Source organism: Macrosteles quadrilineatus, unplaced genomic scaffold (genome assembly GCF_028750875.1).
Source record: "Macrosteles quadrilineatus isolate MER2022 unplaced genomic scaffold, UCM_ALF_1.0 Scaffold_2__2_contigs__length_208266976, whole genome shotgun sequence".
Classification (NCBI taxonomy): Eukaryota; Metazoa; Arthropoda; class Insecta; order Hemiptera; family Cicadellidae; genus Macrosteles; species Macrosteles quadrilineatus.
This window is the reverse complement of record NW_026542595.1, coordinates 33,274,966-33,300,573: the sequence shown is the minus strand read 5'-3', so window position 1 is coordinate 33,300,573 and position 25,608 is coordinate 33,274,966. Positions and strand designations below refer to the sequence as shown.

Sequence of the window (25,608 nt, the reverse complement as noted above, 5' to 3'; positions counted from 1 at the left end):
TATCATTCAGTGAGGTGGAGGAGTGGCTAGAAGAACACTAAGACCTCGTCTAGTATCCATGGCGTTATGTTACAGGAGCGATGTAGCCTGGTGACGGAGATGTAGCCACGCTGAGTACAAGATGACGCAGATATCATTCAGCGAGGTGGAGGAGTGGCTAGATGAACACTTAGACCTCGTCTAATATCCTGGCATTATGTTACAGGAGCGATGTAGCCTGGTGACGGAGATGTAGCCACGCTGAGTACAAGATGACGCAGATATCATTCAGCGAGGTGGAGGAGTGGCTAGATGAACACTCAGACCTCGTCTAATATCCTGGCGTTATGTTACAGGAGCGATGTAGCCTGGTGACGGAGATATAGCCACGCTGAGTACAAGATGACGCAGATATCATTCAGCGAGGTGGAGGAGTGGCTAGAACACTCAGGCCTCGTCTAATATCCATGGTGTTATGTTACAGGAGCGATGTAGCCTGGTGACGGAGATGTAGCCACGCTGAGTACAAGATGACGCAGATATCCTTCAGTGAGGTGGAGGAGTGGCTAGACGCGCACCCAGACCTCGTCCAATATCCATGGTGTTATGTTACAGGAGCGATGTAGCCTGGTGACGGAGATGTAGCCACGCTGAGTACAAGATGACGCAGATATCATTCAGCGAGGTGGAGGAGTGGCTAGACGCGCACCCAGACCTCTGCCAGGACTACTTCCTGCGCAAGACGGATTTGTCGGTGATCAACGCGTGGCTGGTAGCTCACGGGTTCCTCACCATCAACGACTACATGACCGGGTCCTCCAGGAGAGGATCGTCCAGCTCTGGCAACATCAGCCCCAGCTACCACGACGATCCGCCCCCCTCTAACCCTCCACCGACACCTACCATCGTACTGAACGGTCGGTCCGAGCCCAACCATCGCCGTACCAATTCCAAGCGGTGCCTGCGACATGACTTCGCCCGCAACAAGAGCCGCAGCTTCTTCAGAACGCACGATGTCAACTCTGGGACGGAGAAAACGCCCATATCCACAAGTCGGAGGTCGTCCCTCAAAGATATGCGCAAGTGAGTTAAAATCATTCGAAACCTGTTATGCTTGTAGTAGTAGTAATTATACACAAATTATAATAAGTGGCAGAGAAAAGTCAGGTTTATCAAACTGGTCTAAAGATTTATCAGGTAAAGGCGCTATTTATTACAAAAAATCTTTTAAAAACATGATGGCCATATAAATTGCCACAAAATCCACTAGAAATAAAATTGTAAGTATATCATTTAAAGTTGAACTCCTGATCAAGAAGATCTGGCAAATTATTACTTACATTCGATTTCTCTTGCACAGAAAATACCAAATGTATAATAATTAAGACTCATCGTCATATTATAAAAGGATTAATGAAAAGATTTTAGGTAGTAAAATGCAAATTATTATTTCCTTCATACTGTAAAACTCAAATGGGGCCAAGTTATCAATTAATAGTAGTAGGGTAAAATGTTCGCATTTTTTTTTGCTTTTGTGATAAAAATTTTTAGAAAACCAGGACAGGTTCCGTTCGAAATTGTGTTAAATAAACCAACTCTAAATTAGCAATGTGTACTAGTTTTTCACTATGTAAATAGGCTAATGGTTACGAATAAAAAAAATATTTTTGGTTCTTCCTAAAAGAGGATGCTAATAAGTGAGGATTAAGAGTGGAATAAGAGAGGATAAGAGAGGATGTAAACTGGCTCTTTTCATCAGTGATAATGTTTTGCTATTGTGTCAAATCAAGCAATAATTGTACTTTTTCACCCTGATGGTAACGATTTTTATAAATTTAGTATATTGATGGGTTTGTTTTCTACCAGTACCCAGTTTAAACTATTACTTTGTTTTGTTATTATATTGCAGAATTAGTTTGTGCAGAAATCTTTTCATTTTTAAAACGTTTGAACATTAGCCATAACTGTGTTAATACATAAAAAAATTGATATAAAATTGGAATGGAATTGGAATTGGAAAATTGGATTGGAATAAAATTGGACTGAAATATCGAGCTGCAGCTCATTTATTATTACTTCCAAAGGAGGTCAAAGTTAATATTCTGGTTAGATATGGAAAGCTATAAACAATCGCTGCCGATAAATTGAACTAGCTTTTCTTTGGTCTACTGGATAAGCTTGATTGGCAAGAAAATTGACTATTAATACTATTCAGTTTAGATAATAGAGGTTTTAAATAGGTGTTTAATTCATTACTATGTTTACAAACAAATCCTTCAGTACGTCAATAATTTTAATTTCTTATAACATTTGGACATTTCACAGTTGTTTTTGTTGGAGATGCAAGTTAGAAATGTTAGATATTGTTATGTTAAAAATATCCGAATGTTAATAAAAAAGAAATCAAAATTATTGACGTACTGAAGAATTTGTAAATATAGTAATGAATAAACGACCAATTTTAAACCATTATTGACAACATTATTATAATTTATTTGTTGTAAAGACCAACCATTTTCAAATAATTTTCATAAACAAACATAGCACCTAGTTTTTGTCCAGTGCCTGAAACTATTGACAGTTGGATACAAAAGTAGATATGCCGTATATATGGACCAACGGTAGCATATTTCTTAGAAACTCAATTGAATTATTGAAAATATGAAACAAATAGTGGCATCAAACTAAAGGTTAAAACTTAACATCCATCAAATTTATAAATTAGGTTAATTTAGTGAAACTGCAAGCTTAAATATATATTTATATATATGTATAATGTTTTACCTGATGGCAAAATGTATGTACAGCCTACCATAAGAATATAGAGAAACGGGGGGGGTCGTTACTGTCTACAAAATGAATTACATTATAAGGAGTTGTTTAAAATTCTTAGTAATTCATTCTGCACTATCTGGGAAATCCAAATTACAAAAAACAGTTTTATTTGTGTATTAGTATTGGTATAACCTAGATAACACAGCTTTAAATGCCAAGAACCTTTTAAGTTTCTCGAGCTAATACGTATCTTGGCCTCTTTAGGCCTAGGTAATTAAAACCCATTTGAAAACTTGTATCAGTTTTTCAATCTAGAAAGTTCTGAAGCCTAATTAAATTCTCGTTGTAAAAAGGCATATTTGAACAGATTATTGAAAAGCCACACCAAAACAATACATTTCATAAACGGTTGTAAAAAGGTAGCCTATAGTTTTTTTTTATTATTTTAAGAGTAGGTAGATTATAATTGATAGTCCCTATTGAATACTAATTTGATAGTCTGGTTTGTCAATGTGCCAAAAATATTAGTAAATACACATGTTTAAAGCCGATGCTGCGTGTGTCTAGACCACAATGTGCTATTGTATTAATCAACCACAAATCACGGATTGAAGCAGCTTATCGTTATGATAAATTGAAATTACGTGCCATTTAAATAATCAACGCATATTAGAATTATGATGCGATGGTGAACATACAGACGTTTCACTGACGTTCACTGATCACCTCAAACAGCTGATTATAAAGTCTCTTTACCCCACAACCTGTTTGATGAATGGCTTTGACAGGACTTCACTGACAGATGCATGTCAAGCGTACTTTTGACTCTTGGTGTCGGATTTAGTTAATTTCATTGTTCCATTAAATATTTTAGAAACATTTTCAATGGTTTGATCAAAGTAATTACGTTTATGGACACTATTTTATGCTTATGTAATTTAATGTCAACTGTTGAGTTTTTACTTCTGCTATCAGTAACAAAACTACTCGTACGATCTATACTAGGAATGGAGGAGGAATACCATTGCACAGCCACTGGTCTACTCAGCCGGTGTCGTTATTTGCTGTCGTATGGATTATTGGATCGGCAGAACGTTCAGTCCTTTATCTTCCAATAAGTGTCACTAAACCTTTATTGTTCCTAGAAACTTTTCATATAGTTAAGGAAACTTAGGTTAGAATTTTACCGTTGCAAATTTATAATTACCGCTGATTTCAACAGTCATTATAAGTTATGTGGCATGTGTACATTTAAGACTTATTTTACACCCTAAAATGTTTGATAATTTTGGATTGCTTTTTATTTTTGAGACATACAGTGCCTATAAAGAAAAACGTACACATAAAGTTGGTTGACAAATTTTTAAACATCACAAAGGGTCATTGTCAGTGATTATACAAGTTAAATTCTCAAAATTCGAAACACAAGTTCGATTGTCTTGTTACCTTAATTTTGATTATTTAGTCATGTATCTGTAATGGTAAGAATATGCTAAAACTTAACTCTACCTAATAAAAGTCTGTAATATTTTACAATGAGAGAAGATTACACTCGGGATTGTTTTGGAAACGGTAAAAACACATTTTACCAGGTCAGTTTATGTTATACAGATTTACTTTAATTTCAAATGTTATCTGAACTTCTGTTAGATAGTCATTCTTTAAACAGAAAATTTCCCCCAAACTTCTGTGTAACTACTATAGTTAAAATGAGTCAAATATTTTGTAAACAATTTGAAAACCTCTCCATTACTCAGCACATTATTTAAAAAAAGTTTAACTCATCCATCGTTTAATTTTGCTTAACAGAAGTTTGTGTGTGCATTAAAGGGCTGAATTTTAGGAGTTATTCGTCAATAAAATGTTGTATAATTTATTAAAGTGGTTTACTATTATGCATTTTGGACAATCTTCATAGAATGAAAGCGTATAATGAATACGTTTCAATTGGTTGTCATATCGTGCTAGATAGGTATGGTTAAATTTACAGTCGTTAAGAACTTAAAAATAATTAATTATTAGTTCTACAGCTCCAGCCTTAGGCCTCACTATTTATTTTCATCATTAAAGTCAGTTTTAGTTTTGGGTTGGAAAAATAAGGAACTCGGTAGTGCAAAGCATTTATTCACGGATCAAAAGCCCTTTTAAAAGATAGTTTATTTTTAAACACTTAAATACCAATTCCTTCTTACACCCGTAAGAGTCTACAAAGTATACTCTTAGCACATCGCATGTTCGTATTGCAAAACATCTAATAAATAAATTTAAATTATGGGTCTAGTCCAAACGTATGTCCACGCTCTGAATGTTTGTGTAGATACACGTCTCTGCCGCCCAATTCCATCAACATGTTGTCGCTCCTGATAGAGTCTAAGGTCCGTCTGCCCCAGAGCGCTCCTACCCACAGTCGCTCTACCAAGAGAGAGCTGCTGCGCACTCAGGGAGAGAGAGACTTCTTCCTCAACATAGTGAGAGATGTCGCCACCGAGCTGGACCTCAAGAGTCTCTCGCACAAGACCGTTGACAACTTAACGGTAAGCCCTGTAGTATAGGGCAAACATTTTACCATACGAAAGATCGACTAAGACAAATTTGTTCTTGGACCTAATCGCAAAAACACGATTTAAAGTCAATTTAGGCCTATCAAACAAACCTTAATTTCTATGATGATTATTTTAAAAAAGAATTCTTATCTTATCAACAAAATTATAACTACTTTCATCCTACTAATAAATAAAATTAATTTTCCCATCGATTTTCTTTGCTACAAAACATGATTTAAGGATTTGTTTGATCATTGATGAAATATTGAGTTATTCATAGTCACGTAGTCTCAAAGCTGATGGGTTGACGAAGTTTAGATGCATCAAATTTTACTATCGTACATATTTTAAACAGTTAACAACAAACAAGTAGATAACATTATTCCTTAGCTCACCCTGGTGATACTTATTAACTGGATTTGATATACGATAAAGTTGAATAAAAATAAAGTAATAAATTAGATGTCTGCATATTTATTTAAACCTTAACAAGGCTAACAATCGTATGCACTTATAAGACTGAAATGTATACAACCTTTGTTGTACTGTTGACACTTCTCTTAGTCCCACAAAAATGCTATGGGTTTGAGATGTTGTTCTGGATGACTTCACCTTGACGAGAAGTTTCCTAGCAGTAATTCTAGACAAATTTCCTCCTTTTTGCAGGTATTGCTGGACGCTGACGGGGCATCCCTGTTCCTGGTAGAGGGTCGCAAGGGAGGCAGACAGACGCTGGTGTCCAAGGTGTTCGACGTCCACAGCGGCGCCGCGAGGTTCCTGCTGCCAGGGGGTGGTCCGGGGGGTGACAACGAGGTGGAGGTTCCCTGGGGTGTGGGAGTGCTAGGTCACGTCGCCGACACTGGCGAGACTGTCAACCTTCAGGTCGCCTGCGAGGTAAACAGCTAGTGCCTAAGCCAGCATACTTTAAATGAAAGGATTACAACAACTTTTCAAAGTTTAGTGAACCTACTAATTTACTCCTGTTTGTTTTAACTGGAGGTCCCGTGTAAAAGTGAGGTGGTATAGAATGCTACTACTCTTATTGTCTGCTGTTTTCTGACGATTTCAGTCTATAGGCGTGTACAATATGTTGTGTGTACCTTCTTTTTCTTGGGGAGAGTCTAATTTGTGACGAGTTGACGTCTGACCTCAGTATGTAGTTCTGAACAATGTTCTGTGTTCGTTATGTAGGACCCACGGTTCGACGACGAGGTAGATCGCATCACAGGCTACCACACAGAGTCCTTGCTGTGTATGGCGGTGAGGAACGCCTACGATGAGATCATTGCCGTGGCTCAGGTTATCAACAAGAACCCCGACAAAGATGGCGGTCACTTCACATCAAAGGATGAAAAGGTATTTAGAAAACACTATGATGAATATATCTAAGCCTTTAGTACAATGAAGACTGCATTACTTGTAAAAGAGATTGAATCGTCTCTTTGTCATCCAAATAAAAACCCCTATGTTAACGAATAAAAAATAATTGATATAGAAACTATATGAATTGCTATTAAAATATTATATAAGTAGTGGTGTTTAAACTTATTTTGCGTAAAGCACTGTTTCCAAAAACGTTTCTTTCATACACATCTTTAAATTTATAGTCATATTTTCACAGAGATGTTCCTCAGTGTGTCCAAAAACACACAATTACACACATAAAACATGTTGGATGTGCATTAATAATTTCTGTAACTGAAGCCACGTGTAATCGTGCAACTCTTGCTTTGCCAATAGTTTTGAGGTATGGCCAACGCCATTATCTTCTCAATCGTTAATCTGTGATTCATTGCAGCTGTTCGAGACCTACTTGCAATTCGTGGGGATTGCTTTGACAAATGCGCAGATAGTGGAGACCTCTCGACTTGAATACGAGAGGAATAGGGTAAGTGAATGGATATTGCACACAACTAAGTGACCAATCCCTGAAAGCAATTTAATTTTTAGCACTTCTAATATTATATGAGTTTTTAATATTATGAATAACAATAAGTGATGTTTTCATAAAATAACAGGAAAGTAGGATTTTTACAAAAACGGCTCGTACTAATTTTATTTAAAATTTGTACATTATTGACTTTTTAATAATGAACAAAATCTTACGACCCTTATATTGCAATTTTTGTAATTTCACCCATAAAATATCAAAGTTATTCCCACCACTTAGCCATTAAAAGGGGGGGTTTGATAACATAAAGGTAGAAAGAATGCAACGTAATAAATTTGAATCCAAATCACAGATAAATTATTGATAAAAGTGTATTTATTGTAGTGAAATATTCCATTTGGCATGATAATTAACATATAAAGTTTAACATCGATATAATATTATTTTTATCAGCAAAATCAGGGAAAGTTCTTAGATGCAGACTTCATGTCTTTGTCAGAGGGTAAGGTTTTACAGCTAAAATTTGTGGCTACAGTTTATTATTTGTTACTCTATAGATACAAAGAATCCCTTTAGCCCCACGCATGTATTGTGAACAGCTATTTTCGCTACCTCAGGAGTCCACTTCTAGGAGTGAAGTGTAGTTGATGATCTATACTGGTATTCTGTGTTGTACAGAACCTGCTGGAGGTGGTACACGACTTGTTCGAGGAGCAGACCTCGCTAGAGAAGGTGATCCTCAAGATCATGCAGCGAGCCCAGCGTCTGCTCAAATGTGAGAGGGCTGCAGTGCTCATTGTGGACGAGAGCTCAGAGGTAGGCTAAGCTGCTATGCTGTTTACAAGTACCAGTTGTAGAATCTACAATGATCACTTTTTGCAGGAAGATACTATTTTTTTCTTTTAATTATTACATATAGTGATTAATTTACTTCAAATCTAAAGGTTACTGGCTTTCATAAAAAAATATACATGACACATTTACTATATTTCCTTGGATTTACAGTGTTATCAATGAATCTGCCTAAAAGCAGGTCGATTGATTGTTTAAAATTCGTTTTGGAGTTATTTGAAGTGTCGATACAGAAACAGTTTTTATTACGGTTAGTAAAAAGTGTTAATTAAACCTCGAGATCTTCTGAAACGTAACAAAATATTGTTTTGTTTTATGTACCTTCTCGCTTTATGAGGAGACTTGACTCCTATCACGAAACGTCGTAAAAACTAGTTTTTTATTAATAATCATAATGAGAAATGTCAGTTATAATTTTCAGGTTAACGTTTAATAGTTACAAGACTAGAGTGTGGACCATTGCTTTACAAAAACTTAAGAAAATGGAACAAACGTTGAACATTTCACAGTTATTCGTTTAAATGTGAATCTGAGAGTATACGAATGGATGTTTGTTTAGTATTAAGTGCTGTACTCTAAAATACTAATACTAATAATACTAATAAATAATAATACTAATAAATACTAATAATAAACCTACGTAATATATTAGCCATAACCAACATAAAAATCTTATGTAACAATTTTTACAAAAAAAAAATTGAAAATCAAGTAATCTGTGACTATACTATAACATCAATACTAAGTTAAGGCCAATTTTCAGTTACTATAATATAGGCTTTATGTAATAAACCTTAACTAGATTCAAGCAAGATAGTTTTTGTAGATTGTATCATTATTCATGAGATTCAGATATCCCAGATACACGCCAGTAGTGGCTATAGCTTGAGGGTCTGAGGTATTTCAACGAGGCTTCAGATGCACTCCAATTAATACAACGTTGCTTAACGTGGTTAACTCGCTTCTTCCCCTAGACAAGTGGTTTCTTAGTTCCATCAATTAATTTACAAATCAAACTAAATAAAAAAACTCATTATATAATTATGTGTATAACTTTTTCTTTGAGATCCGAATGTTAAAATTTTGCTTTGTCTACATGTGTTTATCCTACTAATATTATAAGTGAGAAAGTTTGAATGTTGATGGATGTTTGTGACAAGTAAACGCAAAAAATACTGGTCGGATTGGGCTGAAATTTGGTGTCATGATAGCTCACATTCCCGATTCGGACATATAGACGTATTCTAATCTAAAAAACTCATTTAGGGCTCCACCCCAGTGGCTCTGGAGTTTGCCATGTTAACCCTATGAGTATTCATATTTAAAAGGAATAAAAGAATGTTGTCAGCTTTTTCAACTACACAAGTTGGTTCTATTATATAAATAAAATAGCATTAAAAAGTTATAAGGTACCATCAGGGTGCAGCACTATTAATTTGTTTGCATTTATGAGAACTCTAATTTGAACCAACTAGCAACAAAAAGCTGTTAAAAATTAGAATTTCACTTTTTTATTGCTTAGGGGCAGTGGTAGAACATTACGGCTATGGTAGATGTGATATACTATAGCATATCGTAAATTAAAATAACCAAATGTTCTCAAACCGTGTCCTCTCCTATTGCAAACGCAAAGCACAAATATAACTGCAATAAGCATTTTATACTTACGCCAACCCCGTACGAAGGACAGGTACTTTGCTACTATTTTATATTTTAAATCCATTATATACAGTTTATATACAATCACTGTAAGCCCCACATCCCTGTATTTCCAGTTTTATATATAACATTATTGGCAAAGCGATTCTTTGATATTGGATTCTGATTTATTTGATATTGACATTTGATATTCATTCTGTTCATTTAGATTTTTTACATTGACACACATGGAGATAATATTTACGTATTATTCTTACCTTAGTTTACTGCTAAAATTACTGCATAAAGTTCCAACCAAGAAGTGAGTTAATTTTTTTAGTAATATTACAGTATATTTTAGTGGGGTAAATTCTTACACAGCTTACAGTTAATTTTAAATTTCTTGGACGTATTTTTACTGTTCTAAAAATTAAATCAAAAATATTAACTATAAATCCCACTATTTAGTCGTATATGAAAATAAATAAACCATCAAATTAGATATACGTATACTCCGTTCACAAAATTTTGGTGGTTTTAGGAGAAGAAATGTATCCTCTCCACTTGATCCTACCCTTAAAATACTAGCTCAACAGCTTAGGTTTGGCAAAACGTCAACAAGCTGCAACATAACTAAGCAAAAAGGTAATGGTGGGACCTCCCTCGATCCACCTAAATCTTTTAAACAGACTATAGTAAATTAACAGTGGGCCATATGCTAATTGATGTTATGTTTTTCAGGTGGTGAAATTTTCCAAATTGTTCGAATTGTCTTCTCCAATGGATGGCCATAACACCCTTAACAAGTAAGATATATTATTCAATTGTAACAATCTTTTCCTAGATAGTACAATCATAGATTAAACATACTGTTTAATCTATGGTACAATTTTGGTTTACAAATCAAACGTAATAGATTATTAGAACTATTACATACAACACTAAATCTAAAATTAGGTTAGGTTTCATTATTTCTACTTGATTGCTTACACATGTCGTAATGACATCAAAGTACAGTACTGTATGTACCTACACAGATTTAATTTAAGACATAATAAATTACTGTAAATATAATTTGTCAAACTTTTTGGACCCAATTTGCCACTAACGCATCATTGGGTCATATAAAAGTAATAAACATAATGCGGCCGAATCCAGTAGAATGAAGGCCTCAGGCTTTAAACGTAACGACAACAATCACAATCACAACCACTGACCCAAGCTCAGCTCACTTTACGAGTTTAATCAAAACACGCCAGCCTAAACTGCTGCGGCTTTATGTGAATTTCCGCAACGTGTTGGGAAAATTAAACTCACGCGTTGAACATGTTTACAGCTGATATTGGGTTGTAAAATTATAACTTTGCTACTCAAAACAAAACTACTTTCAGCAAATTGTTGTAAAAGTCAACCAGAAGGCTTTCATCAGAAGGTTTTTATACCAGCATTTTAGTGTGCGGGGAAATACCTCAAAGAGTGGTGAGAGCCAAAGAGAGAACAACTTAACTCTATGGACGACTCCTAAAAACGAATCGTTATCCTGTTCCGGCTCACAATGTGTAACATTGTGATCCTCATAAATTAGCATTTTAACTTAGAAAATCATAGACTAACCAAAGGGAGTGTGTTTGATATATGGCAGAATATTAATTGGTTACATCCATGCTATACAGGCCTAATATATGCAATCTAATATGCTTGATAATCAGATTAGGTTCAGTTGGGATTATTGCACAGAATACTATTATTTTGTCTATAATATATGCTGAACTTTTTTGAAATATGAAGAAAGGACTCGCTAAGATAGAAAGTTCGTAATTGAATCCACTAATACTTGACACTCAAGAGTTTTAAATATTATATTAGAAAATAATACAAACTATGGTTTTTAAGTATATACATTTTTGTAGATCTGTGGACCGGGAGAGGAGAGTGAATAGTTAAACAGCAGTTTCACATAGCTTAATTGCTCTCTCTTCTCACCTCAAGGCACACACCACTCTCTGAGCGTATCTTTCCGTGAGAACACCTTTCCTAAATTCATTGTTTTTGAAAAATCGTTTACAAAATCTCTTTAACAGCCCAAGACTGCAGGTGGAGAAGGGGAGTGTGTCCAGGTACCTGCTAGGGTTGGCTGAGAGGGTGGCGGAGTCTGGAGAAGTTGTCAATGTCGCGGAGTGTGTCGAAGTAGAGAAGGGAGCTGTAGGCAACGTGCGGTGTCTGCTGGCCATGCCCATCCGCAACAGGAAGTACCAGATTATCGGTAAGTTGAACAATCATAATAAGGAACCATAACTATAAGCTGATAAGTTCCAAAATGTTACAAATTTACTTTAAACTTAGTCCTCTTGTTTACAACGGTTTCTTACTAAACTCATTCAATTGTAGAAATAAATATGAGTGTATATAAACATAGATTGCGGTGGTTTAAAAAATGAGTCTTAGCTAACGAGGTACAGGGTGGTGATACCGGCATCTATAGTCTTGTGTTTTCTTATTTATATTCATTTATAAGAAAATAATCTGAACTTCAAAACTTTTTTTGTATACTCGTTTTTGCAAATATACATATTTTTAGTAAACAACATTCTTGTACAATTTAATATAGTTTTACTGAAGGCAGGTTTCGTTTGATTCATCACGATGAAGAGGGGAAGAGGCAAATATTGGGACGAAATATGCAGCGGTATATACCTGCCAGAAAAAACAATAAAATTCATTAGAAAAATTAATACTATTTTAATGATGTTGTTTATTATGAGTATTTATTAAACCCGGTCAGTAGGTTTTGTAAACTCCGCGACGCCATAATGTTATAAAATACAAATAAAATAAAATTCCACGTTATGAAACGCTTGTTCCAGGGGTTGGCAGTATAATAAACAAGCTCAACGGATCACCTTTCGATGACGCAGACGAGCAACTATTTGAGGTATTTCAATTTTAATGGTTTCTATGAAATGTAAATAGAATATCCTTCAAATATTTGTAGTCTATGTTTGCAGAGTATATGTATAGTTCGAACTTTTATCACTTTGTGTTAGAATATGTTCTACTTTTACCTTTGAAATATTAATTATAAATTTAATAAATAAATAAATAATGAAGACTTTTAACCCTTGATAAGTACTTACAAAATTAAGCAACTAGGTCGGGTTGGTTACTTTTTACATAGATTAAACAGTATTTTTCTGTTCGAAGGCCTTCACAATATTCTGTGGCCTCGGGATCCACAACACCATGATGTACTCGGAGGTGGAGAAGGCGATGGCGCGCCAGAAGGTTACCATAGAGGTGAGCTAAATGCATGACTGGCCAAAGACCCCTCCAATGTATATTAGTTTATTATAATTGTCTGTGTTATTTAACTTTCCTGGGGTATTTCAGGTGCTGTCCTATCACGCTACTGCATCCAACAAAGAACTGGAAGTGTTTATTGTGAGTAAAAACATGTTTTACTTTAGATTCGTTGATATAATTAGTTCAAAGTTATAGTAGGATTTTTATTTGGGGTTTGATAAAATGTGCCATGAGGGACAGGATGCTGTGTGAGATTTTTCTGTATTAAAAAACCAATGACCACTTGGCAGTTGTTAAGCATATCATAGAGGGGTTGTTTTTGGTGAGTATCAAACAAGTCTTGATATGTTAGAGTCTTGATGTGGGGTTGGTACTTTAATGATTAAATTCACTGCGTCATCATCTATAAATATTCTTTAGTTCAATAATACAATAATATAATAGCAATAACGTTATAAAACTATTTTGTATAATCTTAGGCCCCTTTTTTTGGTCGGGGGGGGGGGGGGGTCTGTAAATAATCTGTACGAAGAATGGGGACCGACCACGCTTTTGTGATCAAAACATGAAAAGTGAAAGGTACATTCATTAGAAAAGTTATTATTATTGCCAACTGTCTCGTTTACGCAAAAGGGGTTGGGTTTAAAATATTAGGGGACATAAAAAAGGTTGTAGTTAAAAAAAGTTACCGCTTCAGAACATGAAATCCAAAAAAGTCTAAATATCTAGAACATCTAGAACAGTTTAACATGTAATTTTCTAAGGGAGGGATTTTGTAGGTTGGGGGTGCGGCTTAAGATGGGATTGATCTCTATTTAACCTTTTCTAATGATTTACGACAATGACCAACTTACCTTATGGTTATCAAACCTTAATATGCTTGAATATACGATAACCTGTAAATCGTAGACCTTACCCGCAATTGTGTAAAACAGGTCACTGTCAATTCTTTATATTTTTAAGCGTAAGGTGAACCAAACAATTGTTTTCATGGAGAATGGTTAGCCTTGATATAACATCCGGCTTACTGCAGATCTGACCCGCCTGGCCGCTCTCCAACACTCATGCATTCTAATTAACCTCAGATTACAGAGCATAATTAGAGCACGGAGATTGCTCTCTTATTGTGAAATCGGAATAAACATTATACTGTTAAGATCTCTATCACTTTATATAAAGTTATTTGTTACATCATCTACAGTATCTGCAAAAAGACTAAAATTAGTATCAACATAGATTAAACAATGGTTCATAGATTAACCTTACAAATTGATTTCCTTACAATAAGCTAGAGGAGACCCGTCAACATTAGAACCATGTATGGAAATAGGTAATAATGAGGAACAAAGGAACCATCACTATGAGCTATTAATTTATTTAAATAAAAAATATAACAATTTTACTTTAAACTTATGTTAAACTTATTAAAGTCCTCTTGTTTACAACGGTTTCATACTAACTCGTCCAATTAACTGTAGAAATAAACAGATTTGAGAAAGGGATGAATTATGCTATTGTATTATATATTTCATATATAAGGTTATATTAAACAAAGTGTTTTAAGTTTGACTAGTAGAACCCCGTCGAAATCGACGGTTAATCTTGAGGTTTTATGTAAATTCAGCTAACTGCGATAGATAGAGTGAAGTCATTAAAATCTTAGTTAAATGAAGGGAGGATAAGCATAATAATAAGTATGACGATTGTGTTCCCTAAAAAACGTGATTGATGAATTCGTTTAACACAATTTTTCCTACCTTTTTATCGGCTTTAGGTTACCCAAAAGGTTTTTTAGGAGTCTTATAATTGTTTGTTCATGAGTTTGTTTCATGTCAAAGCCACTTTCACTATATGGGAGAATGATTTCATATAATTAGTCTATCATGTTACGGAAAGAGTCAATATTTATTACTAACAACTAATTCAATCTGCTTTAGGAAAATCATTCAGATTGTATCCGGATTAATAAGTAAATCTTCATCTTTGGTCATAAAAATACAGAATTTTATCAGCATATTTAATCATTTTTTTTTTTTTGTATTTGATAAAAATATCTGATTCTCTAGAAAGCAGTAAGATTATTACTTCGATCTAAGCAATTTTAATTCCTTCTCTTGCCACATCGACCCATGTAATAAATCATCCTGTTCTTACTTGATAATTCATTAACTTATGGGATAGTTTCGCCTTGGCCAGATCGATAACATAAAGCTGTGCATGTATTTCATGGATGGAATGAACCATAATTGTAGGAAATTTGATCACAAATCTTGAACATTTGCGGAACCAAATCCATAACCTAGTCCAGCCTTGGTAACAAATTATGCAAATGCGATGAGATGTGATGACACTGTTGTGTTTCCGAATGCTTTGTATGTAGTGAGGTTTAGATGCGTTGTTCGACCTAGCTACATGTGTACATCAAAGTAAAAACCCTGTACACATTTTTTTAAATACCTGACATTAGTTCACCTACTTTACCAAAACCATAGATTAAACATACTCCGTAGTTAGTCTATTCCAAAACTTGAACATATCTCTCATCCTCAACGTACTCATCTATGACACAATTTTTAACCCGATTGTCGAAAACTTTTATACCAATTAAAGAATTTCTGGTGTTCTTTCTTGAATTCAAAAATAAATGGTAATTGAAAGTAGGCAAAAAAAAGGCAAGTGTCAACCTTACAATATATAAGCTAACCCGATAAGGAATAATTATGTTCCTTTGAAATTGATATGTCACACTTATTTCATAATTTAAAATTTTCTAAGAGCAATAAAGCATATATTTTTGATCAAAACATTTAAAACGTATCATAAATTTATCATTTTGTTGAAACTATAAAAAACTTGCCATGCAGTGGAGAATCAATTTATAATCATAAATAATAATGTAAACATTAAATTTTGACAGTTTCAGTAGACCTTTGAATACAATTTTAATATTAACAGCTGGTTCATTAAAAGTAGTGTAAAATTATCCATATGGTCGTAATGTAAACAAAATTGCTGAGTGAACTTTAAAGGCCTCTGGGGCAGAGTCCCAAGGAAATTTACCTAGTTTCTCTTTTGAAGGCTCACCTACGGACCAATACATTTCTTTAGACACCCCTACCAAGTTTCTACACCCAGCCGTTCTCTCAAATTAGCTGTGACAAAAACCCCGTTTTCCTCCATAAGAATAACATGGGATGGGACTTTAAAGGCCACTGGGGCAGAGCCCCTAGGGAATTTACCACGTTTCTCTTTTGATGGCTCATCTACAGACCAAGACCTTTCTTTAGACACCCCTACCAAGTTTCTACGCCCAGCCGTTCTCTCAAAATAGCCATGACAAAGAAAAACAGTTTCAAATTAATATATAGATAGATTGCGAAATATTTCTTTGAGCTAAGACGATTTTAAGGTATGTTTGAATAAAATAGAATGATTTATTTTTACTGTAGGTAATAGTTTTTACTTTCTCCCCCTATACCATAGTATATGGAGAAAGTATTGTTTTCGTCAAAATTTTCGAGTTTGAGTTTTAAGTGGATATATTCGTTTTGGGCCCCCCTGGCCCCAAAAAAGTGGTTTTCGAAGTGATGTCTGTGTGTGTGTGTGTGTGTGTCTGTGTGTCTGGATGTGTACAGAGCTAGAGACTACACCTGTTGTCCGATTTCGATGAAATTTGGTATGTAGGTTCTAATCCATGGTATCTCCAGGCGTTTTTTTTTATTTTTTTTGAAATTTTGATTTTTAATGGGGATTTTCCCATAAAAACCCATAAAAAACCGGAAAAATCGGATTTTCTAAAAAATGGCCCGAACGATTTTGATAAAAATTTAGTATGTTATAGTCCTTTATATTCTAAACAAAATGGTACAAATCCCTTTTCTGTAAAAATTACGGTTCAAAAGTTATTGTAAATTATGTTATTTCCCCATAAAACCCCATAAAATAACGGAAAAATCGGATTTCCCAAAATTGGCTCGAACAATTTTGATAAAAATTTAGTATGTTATAGTCCTTTAAATTCTGAACAAAATTGTACAAATCCCATTTCCGTATATTTACTCTCACCGTTTACACATGATAAAGGTTGTTGACAAACTTATGGGAGAAAGTATGTGTCAGAATGCTGATACCGTTTATTTTATGGAATATATCTACATTGAATTAAAATACGAGGTCTAATTGCAGTATGCAAGGTCAATAAACATTTAATCTAAATGGCTAATACCACAAGCATATGTAATACACTGTAACCTTACCACATCTAAGCAATGTCATACAAGAAACAAACATTAAAAACTATTATAGATTGTAAGTCTGCAGGTACTCAATCAATGATAGATAAATGAAACCATTTTAAAGGATGCTGTTTCAATATATTTTGAAGTTTAGAAACTCAAGTTTTTTAACGTCGGCAGGAAAAGCCAGTGCCGGCGGCAGATGAACTGAACCTGTACTCTCTGTCTTTCGACGACTTCTCCCTGGGGGACGAGGAGATGTTGTTGGCGGCCGTCAGCATGTTCCTGGAACTGGGACTGGTCAAGAGGTTCAGCATAGACAAGGAGGTTAGTGTGTCGTCGTGGAGAATGTGACAGAAAACATGAAACATAGAGGAAAGGGAAGCTGTGAAATACATACAGTTCAGTCATGCATCATACAGAATCAGCCATTACACTGAATTAACTCCAAGTACCGTAGTATTGATATTTGTACATGAAAGTAGGTATAACAAAAATGACTTCTTTTCAAATGAGTTTTAATAAGTAAAAGATAATTTTTGTAAAATGCAGTTCCATATTATTGTGTCAAGTAACTGTACAAATTAGGGTATTAAAAATATATTTTTACTACAAGTTTAGAGTAATAGTAACCCATTGGGGAGCGAGCTGGCGTAGTGGTTAGAGCGCGGGACTTCAGTCCCTGAGGTCCCGGGTTCGATCCCCGCCAAGTCACCTGTTATAAAGGAAGATTTATTTGTTTGAGTTTTATTTTGGGCAAAGTAGCCATTCTTTAGTTGTAATAACCTGAATGGAAAAATCCGTTAATGTGTAAGACATAGAAGACAATAGAGACCGAACCTACGCTGGACAAAGGTCAAGACAGAATACAATACGTCCGAGATAAGAGCGACCAGTCTTCAGCAGTCCACAGGTGAGGCACGATCGTAGCTCGTTCGTTTCTGCCCACATTTATTATAAGTTTTACCGTTTTTGCCTTAAGCATAGTTTTACGGATTAAATAATATATGTTTATTTACATTATCAAGTTATAACATCACCAATGGATTTTATCTAAGTGATAATGCCGCAACCCCTAGGTCTAGCCTGAAGTAATGTAAAAATCAATCCCAGGCTCGTGCCTAGCAGTCCTAGGAAAAAAAATAAATAGTTAGTAACCCATTGTTAAAGTAGTGCCTATATGTAGCCATATTTTTTAACGCTGTTATTTATGAAAAGTATAAGTATTAAAAAATAACTGCACTTTTCCAGTAGCTTTCAAAACAGTGTAATTACGATAAAAAATATCTAATATCTAATTTATGTATTTCCATTCCAACACGAATAAAATACGGTAATTAAGATTTTGAACGATTCCATGTTCCGTCACTAAACATTATTCTGTGGATGCTAGTTTTATCATTCATTTTTACAACTATATTGTACTCTAATTTAATAACACTCAATAATTGACACAATAATAATCTTGCGATTGAAGAAACAGTAATACTTAGTTCTATAGTTTAGGCTTTACATACATATCAAGTACTATTGAAAGTTTAAATTTTATAGACCTTCCTGCAGTAAAACATTAAACAACTCCTGAGAGACGCTGTATTGGAACATGTCAAGCCTTCACTTAGCTTCTGTCCTGTCACGAAATGAGAAATACAATATTCAACTAGGTCCTGGCCTGGTGAAATGACGTTTTATCCTCGGAACGACACAACACGTTTTTACATTTAGAACTATGAAGAGTGAGAAGTCAGACATTTCAAAAATAGTGCACATCACCATTCGCTAATGTAACAGTAATTTAATAATCAAACAATAATTGTATTATAATAATTATATTTTATAATAATAAGTATTTTAGTGTAACATAAATTAGCATTCAATAGCGCCTAATAAATACTTATTCTACACCCATAAAACATTAAAAATAACCTTTTACACAATTTTTTAAAGTAAAATACTGTCCTATTAACGAAATTGTCCTACTATAAAGTATATTCTATAATACATTTTCTTGGCCCGTGACTCAAACGATATAGAGTAGAGCACAGTATTACTCTACAACGTATTACATGACCTGTTCCCTAGAGTATCCGTGTATAAGCATAGGTAATAGAACATGAAATAGTGGGTAAAGGTCACTTAGGCAAATTACTTAGCTTTGCCTGACCGCATTGAAACGAGTCTTTTGTAAGATATCCTGAAATAGATCAGCTGACCTGTTAGCAGCAACTGTAACTTGAAGTCTAACAGAAATTACAGTAATTTCATGGTTAAGAGACATGTACCTTGTTATGTGTACACTAGATAAATCTAGACTATAACACGTTCTTTCTTTCCCTTTTTCAATCAGGTCAGATTAAGACTAGGTTTGGTTGTTTTAAAATAGGCAACAAGATGTCAACTTTAATGAACCAATATGATTATACTTCAGTTTACATACCACTGAAATAATAATGACGAGTTATGTTCAAAGAGTGTTATTTGATTTTCCAGATCAAATTGTAATAATACTTATCTTACTATAACTAAAAGTGTATAGGCCTATATATTTTTGTAAAATAAATTATACTAACCTTTGTCTGTTTAACGCTGCCTTTGATATCAGTTGTATTGCTTTTGTTGCTATTGCAGACGCTGTACAGGTTTCTGATAACAGTAAAGCGCAACTACAGGGACGTTCCTTACCATAACTGGAGGCACGCCTTCAACGTCGCCCAGGTCATGTTCGCCATTCTGATGGTAAGAATGACCACTTTTGGCTTTGTAATAGGTCTACAATAATTCAGAAATATATTGTTGATGTATACAAATAAAATAGGCTGTAACGGGTTTTGTAGTGACATCAAATTTTTGTCACGTTAATTTTGTTTTAATTGTTAGTCTACAGCCAAGTTGATTGCAGTTTTTTAATTGCATAATGACTTTTATGATTTTTTTAAATAGTTGCCAATACTTCAGAATTCATTGAATCAGTAGGCCTACAGAACTAAAACCTGTTGCAGGGTTGCGAAATGAAAGGGACTTTCAGCGATCTCGAGGTTCTTGGTATGTTCGTTGGATGTCTTTGTCACGACCTTGACCACAGAGGAACCAACAACGCGTTCCAAGAAAAGTATGCTTTCTACATGTACCAGCAGTTGTGCCTATATACCTTAGAACTGTTAATCCAAAATTAGTTCAAACATAGTTTTCTCATAATTAGAGAATTTGTAAAATAAACATGAAGGGTTGGTCTTTATATCGCATTTAAAATCGAAATAATAAAACTGTAGATTACTGTAGCTCATATATGAGGATAATCTATATTTTAATAGACATGTAAATAAATATACAAGTTGATTGGATTTGGATGGAGGTTGGCCTACTTTATCAGAATATTTTGTACTGTATTATTTGAATATTGGCTACATTTTCTTTGATACCACATTAAATACATGAGTAGAAGCAACTTTTATTTAAATAAATGGTAAATATGCTGCAGTGTTATAACGAGTGTTGTGACTACAGGGCTGGTTCTCCTCTGGTCCAGCTGTACGGCACCACCAACACCATGGAACACCACCACTTCAACCACGCCGTCATGATCTTGAGCAGCGAGGTAAGTCACTCGCAGGGTTGCCGATGACTTGGTCGGCGGTCACTTGTAACTTGAGTTACCTTATCGAGCATGAAATGCTGTGGTTCAGTGGTTCACACTATATTGAGTAGTTGTCGTGACATGTTGACACAGCTCTTGCTCAAGACTATACGTTACAAAATCGAGTAGATAATTGATTTCAACTTTTATCGGGGATTTAGCAGTATCGGTGGATAAATGGAGCAGATGATTTGGTTTTCTCATTGGTTGTCCTCCCCAATGTTTCGGCTTCATTATAAAGCAATAAATATTGATCCACTCGCCAATGATTTAAACGTTTTTGTTAGGTTCTCAAAAATCACTCTTCATACTTTAAATAAATGTTCCTATATATTTAGTGAGTAGGGGGAAGTGCAGAGTTTTGTGTGGGGATCCTGATCTGTGTGGTTCCATGTGGTTCCATTTGGCTCTGTTAGGCTGGACCTCCAGGAGATCTAAAAATAGTGCAATGCCTGGGGGGCTACTGAATTTCTCTTCTCTTAGGAAAGTGAGAGTTGTTACAAGGAATTATTTTAATAAATAGCCTGAAAACCAATATTGTGAGTTGATGTAGACCAGGGTATGAGGGTAACATTGGGTATATTTAGTGCACATTTTATGTTTTTAATCATTTAATCTGTAACTGAATTTATACCAATATGAAATTTTAAATATTGGGATATACAATTTTACTTGGTATAAAAGTGTAGGTCAAAAAAGTTTAACAGTATTTAATAAATATATTCAATACCATTTGAAATGTATTGTTGTATTCATCTACAAATATTAAAAATAAAATTTATTGAACAATGTGGTTTGAATGTTATAACAAATTAAATCTATTAAATGAACTGGATGTATGCTACAAAAATGAATTTCTACCAATCTTGCAAGTCATTATAAGTCTGTAATCAAAAACATTTCTGCCATTTAAGGTTGTACAAATATATTCCTGCTCATGTGTAATTCGGTACTTGTAATTTCGTTTGTTGTTCAGTGACTCATTTAGCTAGACACAAAATGCAGAAATAAACCATAAATGTCAACGTATAAAAATTAATTGGAACAATTAGTGGGGTTTAACATTTCTTTTCATGATGTTTTGTAAACATAATGTCATTGCAATAAATATCCTAGTTTAGGAAACTTGTAATTTGTTTTTTCTTCAACGAAATAAATATGTTAGGATTAATTCCCTAAATGTTTTTATCAATCACTAATCTTTAGCGTTTTTTATGAACTGTATGTTTACACCCAACTGTGTTTAAAGCAACAAATATGAGCTTATACCTTTATATAGTTATACATAGTTATTGTAGGACCACAAATGTATGTGTTGCAGTGTTTTTAACTTACAATGTGTTTCATAATCATCACACTTTTTGGTAAAAATAGTTAAAATAATATATATAATTGGAGAACATGTACACACTGTAACTGTTTTTTGTAGTATGTATGAATTTAGAAACAAACAAAAACATTGCCTAAACATTTAAGTTAAACATTAACATCCAACTGTGTTTAAAGCAACAAATATGAGCTCATATTTTTATATAGTTTTACATAGTGATTGTAGGACCTCAGAAGTATGTGATGCAATGTTTTTAACTTGCAATGTGTTTCATAATTATCTTACGTTTGGTAAACGTAGTTAAAATAATATATTACTGGATAACATGTACACACTGTAACTGTTTTCCTGTAGTTTGCATAAATTTATAAACAACACCTTGCTTAAAAATTGAACATTAGTGTGGAATTACAATTTGACATGAATAAAAATTAAACAGTGCAATCCCTCAAACACATTAAGATATCTCAGCCATGTATCGTAAACATATAATTCTGCTATGTATTCACTGAGATTAAATTAAGTTAAAAACTCATTTGCTTCAATATCGTTTTAATTTAAACGTCATCTCTGTTTATATATCGTACTTACGACATTTGTAAGATGTTTTAGCAATGTATTCATTAAATATTCATTGACTAAGGTTGTACAAAGTGTTGTTAATATGATTGTAATCAAAACACGATCTTAGTTCATATATATTGTAAATGCATAATTGTACCTATTATTGTATTCTGTATAATCAGTGTCATTTAAACACCTACTCATAACAAATACTGTAAATATAATACTTATGCTTAAAGTTAACTATAAGTTCATAAAAATGCATACATTTGTTTTGTGCACTAAAGTGTGTTGGGTTAAAATAAAAAAAGACATATATTTTCAACAAACTGAGTTTTATCAAAGAATAATAATTTCTGAAACATTATAACATTTATGGATATCAATGTCATTTTGTATTAAATTATTTAAAAAGATTTAGGAAAAAATCAAAATATACAAAGAGTTCAAATATTTATCTAACTCACTTATTTTAACCTTCTGAATAGTTACGTTATCTGAAATAAACAAAATCTCTATTTTTTTATGCCATTAAATAAAAATAAATAAAAAACTAGCTGTTTTATAGATAATGTTTAACACAATACATTTTTTTAAACGCGCATTGTAAATCATTATAAGACAAAGTGCATCTTCATTTATAATATGTTATTTTTAGGTTTGTCAACTTTATTCAAAACAGTACCCATAGCAAATTGTTAACATCCTTTTTTGTACAAATAATCTTGGATGCAACAGTATGTTGAATCTAAATTAATGCATTGTTTATTTGTAAAAGAAAAACATTCATTCAAATTTGCTACATATGAAAAATTGAACGTCACATTTGCTCACAAATCATTTGGATACCGTTTAATGTGATGATTTCTTTTACGATAAATATTAAAAAATCGAATAGCTTATTAAAAAAAGTAAAAATCTGAAGCAAACGTTATAGCATTGCAATAGCTAGCTAACTATAAACCTTTCCTCCAACGAAAGTATGAACTTCATCCTTTGTTATATAAACTCTTTCGCAACTTAAAAAGAATGTCCAGTGATTTCACAATAAGATCATAACAGGAAACAAACTGAGGTATTTTTAGAGTTATTGAGGTCACACTGCTAGGGGTTGTGTATAAATAGAGACGCAACTTAGGGTTGTGCTCACTTTCACTTTGTTACTGCTGCTGAGTTGATCTCTCCGTTAGTGCGTAACATCCCTGATCTACAGTGTTTTGGTGAAAGTTTGCTATCAGTTTACACCGTGTTTATTATTAAAAAGGTAAGTTTTTTTATAACCTAGCATTACATAATTATGGCTTAGTATAAATATTATTCATGAAATATAATTTTGTTGTAAAGGAATAATCGTAAAGGATAAAGGGGAAAAATCCATGTTCTAGCATAATTGACATAGTGAATGGTATTAAATGTTTACTCCTAAAACTGTTTTGAAAAAATCCACAAAATCATAAAGTGTTTGTGCCACATAAACCAGACACTCCACAAACTATGAAAACGTATTCTTTTTAAAGTAATAAAAAAAAGAGAAAGCCAAAGTAAAGAGTCGAATTATTAGTATGACAAAAAAAACTAATGAGTAATAATAAGAAATAAGCTTTGCTATCCAACAAAAATGTTCATGTAAATATTAGTTTTTGAATGATATGTTTAAGAAATTGAATGATTTGTAGGGGTGCAAATAAAACATTAAAATTACAAGTACTATTTTTCAATGATGATGATGATTCTGATGACTTGAGTAATTTTGTTCGTAAGTACAAATATACTGAAAACAACCTTTGTTTACTATGCCTATGAGCCTGACATATTTAGAAGGTAATTATTTAAAATTGCATTGATGCTGCTTTTAAACTTGTCTTTGTTTGTTTTTAGATAAAAGAAGATGGCATTTACATGTGATATTTGCAGCACACAATTTACATATAAAAAAAGTTTACAGCGCCACATGAGAAAACATTTAGATCCAACTGAGATTGATATTTTCTCTTGCCATGAATGTAATAAAAAGTTTGATCGCAAAGATGCCTTTCAACGCCACCTTCAAATCCATTCAAGTAAGTAAAACTGTTCCAAATTATTTTAAATTCTATTTTATTAAACCAAGTTAACAGATAATATGTGTAGGGACCATTTGATCACTTATTGATTAATATTGATTAATTAAGTATTGGTATTGTTTACGGTTATGAGAGTCTAAAGTAATGTAATAATGAATTCTATATGGTGATATAAATAATTACACATTTATATGTGGTTTTTTCTTTTTTTGTTAGCAAAACATGTGGTTTGTTATGTGCTTAAAATCAAATAAATTTTGTTTAGCAAGTTTTAAAACTACAAACATTAATTTATTTCAAATGAGCTTATTTCAACTGTAATTAAATTATTTAGGTGCAATAGCACTTTTACATAATCGATGTAACTTGATGTGGTAAAACATGTTGTGCCTATTTTAAAGGACCATAAAACAATGTTGATATGAAAAAAAATTAACTGTAAAATAAAAGAAAAAAATAAATTTGTTTACGAAATTTATAATTGTGCGACATTTATAGTTTAAAACAGTCTAAATACAGTTTTAGCATGAGCTATGAATTTTTTATGAGTTTTGTGACATAACAAATCAAAAGTTTTATCTTGACCAAATATACTAAATTAATAATTTTATAAAACTATAAATAGTTAATTTCTAAACGTATTTTCAGCTTTATTTTCTAAACTCTTTTCTAACTGAAGTAAAATTAAACGTATTTTGTAAATCTGTATACAGTGCATGTTTATTTTACAGTAGCTGTTACCCGTAGACTTCCCCTGATATAGATTTGTGTCACATCAATACTTAAGTGTGCAGGTTTGCCATT

The 25,608-nt window shown here is 33.4% G+C and overlaps 1 protein-coding gene across 1 annotated transcript in view; it reads left to right on the top strand.

The window, feature by feature from the left end:
• The first annotated feature begins 599 nt into the window (after positions 1–599).
• LOC128987607 (dual 3',5'-cyclic-AMP and -GMP phosphodiesterase 11A-like) overlaps positions 600–25,608 on the top strand; it is a 38,040-nt gene continuing 13,031 nt past the window's right edge. The window contains exons 1-15 of the mRNA XM_054408551.1: positions 600–1,062; positions 5,072–5,288; positions 5,964–6,191; positions 6,489–6,653; positions 7,096–7,185; positions 7,867–8,004; positions 10,420–10,484; positions 11,760–11,941; positions 12,543–12,610; positions 12,880–12,972; positions 13,066–13,116; positions 17,394–17,540; positions 19,842–19,949; positions 20,213–20,322; positions 20,718–20,808. Of these exons, the coding sequence (XP_054264526.1) occupies positions 641–1,062; positions 5,072–5,288; positions 5,964–6,191; positions 6,489–6,653; positions 7,096–7,185; positions 7,867–8,004; positions 10,420–10,484; positions 11,760–11,941; positions 12,543–12,610; positions 12,880–12,972; positions 13,066–13,116; positions 17,394–17,540; positions 19,842–19,949; positions 20,213–20,322; positions 20,718–20,808 (2,175 nt within the window). The 5' untranslated portion in view covers positions 600–640. The remainder of the gene's footprint in view (positions 1,063–5,071; positions 5,289–5,963; positions 6,192–6,488; positions 6,654–7,095; positions 7,186–7,866; positions 8,005–10,419; positions 10,485–11,759; positions 11,942–12,542; positions 12,611–12,879; positions 12,973–13,065; positions 13,117–17,393; positions 17,541–19,841; positions 19,950–20,212; positions 20,323–20,717; positions 20,809–25,608) is intronic.